Source organism: Anarrhichthys ocellatus, unplaced genomic scaffold (assembly GCF_004355925.1).
Source record: "Anarrhichthys ocellatus isolate YVR2014 unplaced genomic scaffold, GSC_Weel_1.0 scaffold16, whole genome shotgun sequence".
Taxonomy (NCBI): Eukaryota; Metazoa; Chordata; class Actinopteri; order Perciformes; family Anarhichadidae; genus Anarrhichthys; species Anarrhichthys ocellatus.
In genome coordinates this window covers 1,826,035-1,836,020 of record NW_022280046.1, presented here as the reverse complement: position 1 = coordinate 1,836,020, position 9,986 = coordinate 1,826,035, and the positions used below count along the sequence as shown (strand labels likewise).

The following is a 9,986-nucleotide window of genomic DNA, read 5'->3' as shown; positions in this document are numbered from 1 at the left end:
CACACACACACACACACACACACACACACACACACACTCTCTGTTGACTGAACCTTTGAAATCATTAAAAAACAGTGTCACTCAAGTATTATTAAACTTACAGTAGTTCTTATATTTAACTAGCACTGACAGGGTTATTTTGAAGCTCAACCAATTATCATAGAAATGAGTGGAGGCACCGAGTGTGAGTGTGTGTGTGTGTGTGTGTGTGTTTTCACCTGATGCCCTGCTGCATTGACAACTTTGTGGGTAGAGAAGGCGAAAGCTTCGTTGTTCAGGTCTGTGTCCAACACCTCTTGCAGCACCTCTCGGCTGCACACATAAAGAGAAAACACACAAACAGCGGCGGTCAATATTTTTTCATTTGCACCTGTGCACCTGGTGTGGTGAAAGATACTCTATGCTTTTTGATCCTCAAATGATCAGATTTTCCCTTCTCAACATCTTAAATATTTTAAGAAAGCACTACTACAAAACTACAGGAGTACTCGTTATATTTGATGTAGAAACGTACCATCTCTCCTTCTCCCACAAACAGACAGGCGCACACGTACACTAAAATCAATATTACATAACAATGAGTCAACAGAAAGAAGGGACTAAGTTTAGCTTACTTTGCTTCTTGTGTGTTTGTGAGTGGGCAGGTAGAGGCCTTTTCTGGGAGATATTTTTGCAACAGTGTGAAAGGAAGCCAGCGTTGAAGATATTTGGGGAAGGGGTTCAGGTTACGTTTGTGTGAGCTGTACATGTTCGCGCATCTGTGTGGGTGTCCCAATCAATGTGGTCATAGTTGGATGAAGAGAGGTGTGTATGAGGGTATAGTCATATGTGAAGAACACATTTCTTGCATATACACAATGTGCATGCATCTGCTAGTATGACGCACAGGCTAATGTTCTCTTCAGGCTGTCCTCCAATTTCTGTACTCCTTTAAGCAACGCTTTGTTCACTGAACTCCCAAGACCAAGAGCAAGGCCAATTAGCTATATATAATCACTGAAATGCTCTGTTTATGTGTGTGTGTGTGTGTGTGTGTGTGTGTTGGGGTGGGGAAGGGAGTCTTGCAACCACCAATTTGTTTCTCTGTCGTGCCACCTAACAGTGCCTCTCAGCTGTGGATCAGAGGACGCAAACATACACAGCGCTGCAGGATATCACATAATTTTACATAATATAAATGTTCATAATTACAAAGCACACGATCAAGCACACAGTTTCACCATTTGGAGAGCGCTGCCAAAGCTGTGTGAGCGACAAAGATCCAAGTCTAGAGACCCCCCCCCCCCCCCCCCCCCCCCCCCCTCTCTGGAGAATTAGAGTGAGACATCTGTGGGAGACAAATGCATTTCCATAAATGCTGTAATTTTCAATCTCCTCAAACTTTAAAGAGATCAATTTGCTTCATAAGGAAACAAACCCCAAACATTGAAGTCGATTTTTCCCGCAATTCCTCATATGTGGCAGAAACAATATGAAAGATCCGAGAATGATTAAGGCACTGTGCAGAGGGAGGCAATAGAGATGCTAATCTTGTTTATGTTACTGACATGCACACAAGGAAACATCCCCTGATGCAAATACAAACACTCACAAGCTGAGTGCGCTTCGGATGCTCAGGAAAACTCAATGAGCTCCATAATCAACATCCTTTTATTCATGAGAGTATCAATAATGAAACACACACACACACACACACATATATATATACACATACATATATATATATACACACACACACACACACACACACACACACACACACACACACACACACAGTTCTACTGCTGCTAGTGACGCACTGATTTCTGGTTTGACGTAAGCAATAAAAGCGAGAGAGACAGGATCTGAAAAAGGGGAAGAGTACACTGAGAATAGGCAATTGACCCGAGAGGGATGTCTGGGGAGGAGAGTTTGAGAAAGAGCTGGAAAAGATATACAGAGACCTGAGGATTGAGAGAAAAGAAACTTAAGAGAACAGAAGATGAGTAAAAGCCTCACGGAGAAGAAATCGACACAGCCCACACAGAACAGAGTGGCCTAACCCTGCTGCTGGTAAGAGGGAAGAACAAAGATGCAGGGCGGCGAGGTTGGGAGGAGGGGAGGTAAAAAAGGGAAAGAAAAGACAGATGAGGAGTTCAGAGAACGAGAAGAGGTAAAAGGTGGCCCGCCTTGCTGTCAGAGTGAAGAACAAAAAGGAAAACTGCAGGAAGCGAGAAGAAAAGTGACGAGCTTGGACTACATCCCATGTACGAACGTGCAGCACCATTCCCCTGTACCATACACCATCTCTCATCCTGAGATGAAGAAATCAATGGATGGTTGCTCTGATGGATGAAAAGCACCATCACTACTCCCTGGTCGTCTCAATGCAGGGATCTGCAAACTGTATAACTTCATGAGACATAATATGAATTCTGTTTTTGACATTTAGTCTTTGAAGATCATCACTGCAGTGTTTACACGGGGGAGGCATCGCGGCAGACGCTGCAGGTGAAGAGTTACGTTTCTATAGGATTACCTTTTATTATTAATATCATGTTGAGCATTCAGACTGAGAAGAGCAGAGTTTACAGTTGAGAGGCCTCAGATATTATCACCAGTCTACTGTGAGGTTTTAGTTGTCCTATAATCATGTTGTATTAATCTTATTGTAATTCTACAGTTATTACAGAAATGTTCTAACAAAATACCCAAGTATAGCTGAACTGATTGGAATGTCATTAGTTTTAACAGGTCATAAACCAAAGTATTGGACAATTGAGTGGGAAGTTAAGCAATCACCAAAGTGGTTAATAATGTATCCTCCGTGGACCATGGATATACAGTATATGTACAAAATGTCATGGCAAACCCAAGTGTTGGACGACCGACTGACAGATATTGCCATTCCTAAAAAATTATCAAACCAAAAACTAGGTTCAATTGGAATAATGTGGCATTCAGGATCCATACACGACTGAACCCAGTAGCTCTTCATATGTTTTTAACAGGTCCCGCTATGACTCAGGTTAGATAACAGGTCCTGCCTTAGATCTAACCCAAGGTGTAAACTGTTGTTGAGACCGAGAGCGCAGCTGCTCCGAGTAATCTTTATCATTGTCACTTACGTCGATGAAAAATTGATTTTAATTTACTTTGCAGGGTTCACAGCATCGTGAAACAGCCAACGGCTGCAAACTGCAGAATTACCCTCTAACCTTTCTGCTTCCGTCTCCTGTTTTCAATCAACCTCCGTCCCTGTATTCTTTCACCTCTTATGCCTTTGGCCAAGTCTTGAAAATAGGCACTTAACCCGCTCTCCTCTTATCGATCCAACAGCTCGTCTTTTCAGTTTCCCCACCTCTTGTCTCCAGGATGCATATCATAACCCCTCATTTGAGTTACCTCTTTCTTTTTTCCCCCTCTCCTCTCCACTGCTCTTTGCCCTCACTCACTCCTTTTGTCATTTCTAAATCACGACAATGTCTCGGTTCATTCGTAGCCCTCTTCCCTCCCTCCCTTCCTCCTCCCTTTCCTTCCCCACCTCTTGGGTCCCTGGATGCTGATCATCCCCATGTCCTCAGAGTGGTCCGTCAGCTGACAGTGGAAGCCTTGGTCCTGAAGAGTTGTTCTGATGTGGTTCCAGTTGTGTTCTGCCACACCGCCTCCAATGGCCAGGTAGTACACATCACCTGGAGCACGGGCGGGAAACAAAGGCAATAAGCAGGGATTACAGGGAGTATGAGAGGAACACTGACAATGAAACATCAGACAAATACTGACAGAAAACGTAGAGAGAACGACAAATAAAACAGCACATAAATTGATAGCTACCTCAAATTACAAGAGAAGATAGATTGACAGAAGAACATAATAGTGAATACAGCGGATATAAAGTATTGATAGATACTAGGAGACACGACAATAAAAAGAACTGTAAACAAAGAAATAAGATACAACACAAAGACAGACGGATAAAATACAACAGTTAAAATGACAAAAACACAACAGTGATGGAATAACAGAGAGAGCAATCGATCAGTATAGCAGACAGATGTGAAAACAACACACTCTTTCTTTCTCACCATTGGACTGTGGTGCCAGCGGCAGGTTGGCAGCTCCAGGCTCCAGTCTGCTCACCGTCAGGTCAGCCTCCGTCCCTCCTTTCTTATTCAGCATGCAGGTATACACAGTGGAGCCTGAAACAGACAAACTATTTATTCATGTCGCAGACTTTATAGGCCAATTTAAAGTGGAAATCTCACAATGAAAAAATAACCCAAATTTGAGGTCAATCTTCAATCCAGTTTGTAAGCTTTTGTGCGTCTCTGTATGTGCGTGTGGGAAAGTGTGCTTTTTTAAAAATCAACTCAAGTGCTTCTTGCTCTTCTTTCTTGCTTTTAAAGGGGCAACAATTATAAATCTTTGCCTCAGTCATGTGAACCTCGTCTTTTTGTAAAATGGTTACGAACGAAAGACGAACCCCATCATAGCTGAGAACAAAACAGTCATTATGAGAGTATCATCAAAATAATTTCCAAGTGAATGAAGTGTGTATCTAATTACAGGAGACGAAAAAAAAATACTAACATTCCCGTCATGCGTTGGCTAAAGGAGCTGACAGCTACGGTGACATGCTAATATGTGTCTGTCCCCCAGTCATGTCTCATTTGAACGAACGATGGTGACAGCTTCATTCTGTCACTGGTACTAAAGAAAACCGTGTGTAAATGTGTTAGCGAAGCATAGGTCGGCCTGCTGAGACAGTAAATGTTCTCGGGGCAAGTGTGATGGCTGTAAGTGCTGTAAGTGAGAACAGGACGCACAAAGGAGAGAGTGATGGACAAATAGACGGAGGAAGCGAGGTCACGCGGTGTGTCATCTAAGATGTCGAAAAAGCTCTTGAGAAACTAGCTTCGTAGGTGGGGTGAGATCTGGCTGTCTCACTCAGTGGAGGATAATAAAGTGTAAGTAGATGTTAGCAAAAAATTACATAGGCTGCAAAAAATGAACTAAAACTAAGCTTAAAATATCAATAGATAAATAGTTTTTTGCTTTGACTTTTCCTTATGATGTAAATGTTGATTGCACAATGTAACGGCCATAGAATAATGACACCATTCCAAAGGGTTATTCCAGCAATTTAGTGTTGCATTTCTTTTTAAATCTAAAAAGATACTGATCAACATTAATGGTAGGGCATTGAACAGTAGTCTGACAGTTTTATTGCAAGTTGTTTATGCAAGAACTTGGAATTATACTTTCATGTCTATTCATATTCTTTTTTTCCATTTTACTTGTAACGAGGATTATAGGATAATGATGTTATTGATCATTTTGATAAACACTGACAGTCAAAAGTTTGGAATCACCTGTTATAAGCAGCTGTCAGTTTGTTGATTTTGAAATGTTCCAGAAAAAACCTTTAAGAGACTATAAACTGGTATTTACTATTAGTGGTATTTGAGATTTTGTGGAAGAGTGGACCGTTTTGCTCACATGTTGGCATCTTGTTTAGTCTCCCTATCCATGTATCTGCTCTCTTCATTCTGTCAATCTTCTCTCCCATCTGTCTGTGCATGCGTGTGTGTGTGTGTGTGTGAGAGTGAGAGAGAGTGTGTGTGTGTTCTCGCTGCAGCACACTGACCTGGCTTCTTGTTGACATCAGCAGTGAACAGCCAATCAGCCGCCTTCTTGGCATCTGGTCCAGTGAGATAGAACTTCCCAAAGTAGGACATGTCAAACACTGCCACACCATGTCTACACGAGAGGCACTCACTCTTAATCTGCAATAAGAAAAAAATAGAATTTCAGCCTTAAAGTTGCAGTTTACATCCACGTCTTTACAAAATGCTGTCACTTCATCATTCATCATCATCTCATCCTATTAGACATTTGTGTCAAATTGTCACAATTATCAAATGAATACTTGAGCTGTGGCCAAACGTGTTTTGTGAGGCGACAAAGACCGTTGACCACCAAAATCTGCATTCTTGAGTCCAAGTAGACGCTTGTGCCAAATTTTCAGAAATTCCCTCCAGGCCTTCTTGAGATAAAAGCATCTTCCTCTCGTTCCCAAACATGACATTTCTAATATATTTGGAGCCAGATCCTTGAAGCATATATTCATCACTGGAAATTAAAACAAATAGAGAGATTTTGACGTCAAGGTTGGTATTAATTCTCTGCTTAAGATCCGTCTTCTGAGCTGCAGAGTTGGTTTGGTACGCACTAAACCTCACTAACAGTTCCATCATCACTGTCTGTTGTCCACGATTGTCATTTCCCATGAGGACACATGTTCCTTTTCCTCACGGGAGCCTTCAGAGAGTGTTCACACTCATCTGGCAACCCCGAGTTATTTTTTGGCACCTCGGCTTTGACAAAACAGGAAGCTGAATTTGATTGAATGACATTGTTCTACTAAATAACACACATGATCTCACACACACACAAGTTTACGCTTTGTATCTTACCACGTCATGATGTGGAGGGAAGTCAAAGGTGTACTCTTTTCCCAGCAATTCGTTGTATTTGTAGTTCACATTCTTCTTAATGTCATAAGCCCCGTAGTAATCATAGTCTTTAAGCTTTGCAACAACAAAGACAAACAAATAGTTAGAGGCTTATTGATCATCATTGTCGCCATGTGCAGAGAAGGACAAAACATTGGGCCAGACCCTGTGTCGGTGTCGTCCATTACTGGCAGTAAGTCTTTTCTAATAGTCCCTATCCACCGAGCCTTGTGGAAGAATTTGCATCTCAATTGTTTGTGCCTTTCCAAGTGCCTATTGTCAATATGTGGTTGTAAATAAATCATTAGCGTGCACATGCTTGTGTACAGTATATATGTGTAGAGTCTCACAGGAGCGGGCTCGTCTTTGTTGAACCAGCCAGGTCTCTCCCAGCCATGCCTCTCCTGGAACACACAGCCCTGCTCCGTCAGCACCTAAAACAAACATGCCGCACACAAAGACAGAGGGTAAACCGGCACAGAACGTACACAGCCCAGAATGTTTACTGTTTAGCGAATACCTTCGAATCATTGCACGGAAACACAAGGCAAAGTTGGGAAATTGGGATGTTATATGAGCATATATTCACACAATTGCACGGTCATACATATAATCTAATAGTCAGCAATTTCACTCTTCACATCTACAGAATCACATCAATTGCACAGAGCGATCACAGCGGCTGATTCTTGCTCATGTTAACTGTCGTTTTAAGGCAGCACTAACTGATTTTTTGTTTGTTTGCAGCAGAACAAGCTCCAACTACAACACTGACATATTATCAGCTTATAAAGTTGTACTGGGGAAACTTGCTAACAAACAGTTGCGTATTTACACATCGAGCAGATAATAATTCTTCGCAGTTTCATCACTATAAGCTATTAATATCACTATTAATATCAACCTAACATGTGATGGGAAGTGATGGTCAAACACTATTTTAGCAAAAACTATTTAGCAAATATAGTACACTTGTTAATTCTTGATTTGTTGACTGGTGTTGAAATAAGATATTTCAGCGCTCGCCATCGTCCTTAAAACTGACAGTCGCCCACAGCTAGTAGGTATGTTCTGCTATGCTCTCCTCTTAGCAGGCAGCTAGCTGTCTCTTGCCAGATCTTCCCACACCGAGCTATATTTACCACCCGTGCTACCGAGGTGGAGAAAACGTGTGAGCAGCAGTGTCAGCGACGGCCTGTTAGTACTCTGAAATAATGTTGCATTGCCTCCTCAAAGCAGACAGTCTCATTATTTGCACAAGGGCAGCTAGTCAAAGGCCTTAAGTGCCTCTTAGCGATAACACATAGCATTGTGATTAGGAAACAAGAGCCAGTATGGTGAACAAAAAAATAATAATTAGACGTTTTCTGTGTCGTTTCCTTCTTCCATCCGCCAACTGCCTCCATTTATCTGAGGCTCGCCAACAGTAGGAAGGCTAGTTGCTAGGTGATGGCCCTCGACGAGTAATTAGCAGGGGTCTTGCAGCCGAGGGTTGGACCAACCCAACCTCACAGGGACTGTGGTCTCCTTCGAGCAACAGTCCGTCTACCTGAGAGCACTTATTTGTGACTTTTCAGTGCTCTATACTGTAGCTGGCTAGCATCAAATCTGTTGCCATAATTATACTCAAGATAACATAATAATACCTGATGCTGCACTTGTTATGCAAATGCAAGTATTTAGTGCTGGCTGGAGAAAGCTGTACTGTAATAGTGAGGACTTTAGTCTTAATGGCACAGTGTTGTACAACAGGACAGAAGATGTGCCACAGCTGCATGCTCACAATCTATTGAGCCTTGGAAGTGTCAATCAGCTCATATGTTTTACATTAAAGGATTTCATTTTTGCTATCAAATTACGAGCGGTTTAAAGGGTACCGGGATTTGGTGATCAGCAGGGTGAATGTGATCTTCTTTGAGAGTCGATGCCGATAGCGGCATTTACAGCACTCAGCCCGGTGTGTGGTCTTTAGAAAGGAATGTTCCGGTGCTTTGACGTTCATCATACGTCACGAGTGTGTTGCTCTTAACAGAGGTGGCGCTCTCTTTATAAACCCTCAGAGTACTAAAGAGCTTGAGAGCGATATTTGCATTATGCTATAAGCAACGTTTTTCTTCATATTATCTTTTCATATTTGTGTTGTTGACTTTTTGGGAATTCTATTTACGTTCATTGTGGATACACGAGCTACTAATTGAAAAAAAACATTTTAAAAGTTACCATCCCTTCATGTCTTTGCTCATTCTGTACAACATCTTAAAAAAAAAGCCCTTCGGGGGAATCTGGTTAACTATGCATGACAGGTGTCAGGGAAGCTAAATAAAAGCAAGCTGTAAGTAAGCAGTAGGCATGATCTACAAAACACATTGACAACATTGCTAATGCAATCTGTGTGACAGTAATCTGTTCTGAAAGAATGCCTGCATGCGTGAGCCGGGGTAGAAATTGCAACAGTTAAAGGTAAACGAAGTCTGGAACAGGAAAGCGAGGCTAAGTGGGTCATTAATGTATAAAATATGGTGGCGAGGCCCATTAAGAGTTTGTGTCGGGCTAAGGAGAGAAAGGAAGCTGAAAGACATCCGAGACCAAGCTACCGAAGCTAAGTGTATCATTTATAGTCAAGTTGGCAAGGATCGCATTAATAAATGTAGCTGCTGGGGATGCGTTACACTGCTAACTCCAGTATGCCTGAGCCTGAATCAGCTATTTGCCTCCCGATTTGAGCAGAGACGACATAAGGAGAGAGCGAGGGGGAGACAGTCTGCAAACATACTGAGAGTACAGACGGAGATGGGGTCAGAGTTTGACAGATGATATCTTTGCAAACACTTGCGTCACCAGTACTTCAGGACCAGCTTGGCAAAAATATCCAATGATAGACACGGAAGCATAGACACAGTTGTTCTACATCCCCGTTTGCAAAACATACATTTTTAGCATCTCAATTCAATGGCCTACTGCGCACATTCACGCACACATAGATGTTGAAGCCTGCACAACCTGGGTATCAAGCTGCATCGTTTGTATGTTGATATTTACTGTCTCAATTATCCAAATCAGATGCTGCATTTCCCAAAGGTTAAGAAGAAACAGTGGAACGTCTGTTTCTCTCACACGAAACACAGATTGGAACGAGAACAAAGACAGTGACAACCGCAGGAAGAGAGAGAGAGAGAGAGAGGGATAAACAGACATTAAGTATGAATAGGAGAGGAAATTGTGTTGGGGAGGATGTCAAAAAGAGAGAAGACGAGAGACATGTGAGTGAAGGCCGTGGGTAGATGCATGGGGATAAAAAAAAAAACGTGGAATGAAAGGCTTAAGGAGAAAAAACGAGAGAAGAAGTGAGTCATACAACCTCTAAAAATATAGGGAGTGATCAAAGATGACTGGTCAGGTTATATGGCAGCAAAGATGCTCCTGTGACTTTAAGAGGTGAACTGGTTTCATCTATGTTAGGAAACCTCGTCAATATGGGTGCAGAAAGCTGCC

At 42.1% G+C, this 9,986-nt stretch overlaps 1 protein-coding gene across 4 annotated transcripts in view; it reads right to left on the bottom strand.

Annotated features, from left to right (window-relative positions):
* The window catches only part of sardh (sarcosine dehydrogenase), a 35,130-nt gene that overhangs the window by 7,410 nt on the left and 17,734 nt on the right, over positions 1-9,986 (bottom strand). For all 4 annotated transcript variants that reach the window (XM_031856068.1, XM_031856070.1, XM_031856072.1 and 1 more), the window contains 6 exons: positions 6,845-6,928; positions 6,456-6,569; positions 5,627-5,765; positions 4,065-4,178; positions 3,524-3,671; positions 219-312 (listed from right to left, as the gene is read on the bottom strand). In XM_031856068.1, coding sequence (XP_031711928.1) covers positions 219-312; positions 3,524-3,671; positions 4,065-4,178; positions 5,627-5,765; positions 6,456-6,569; positions 6,845-6,928 — 693 coding nt within the window. The remainder of the gene's footprint in view (positions 1-218; positions 313-3,523; positions 3,672-4,064; positions 4,179-5,626; positions 5,766-6,455; positions 6,570-6,844; positions 6,929-9,986) is intronic.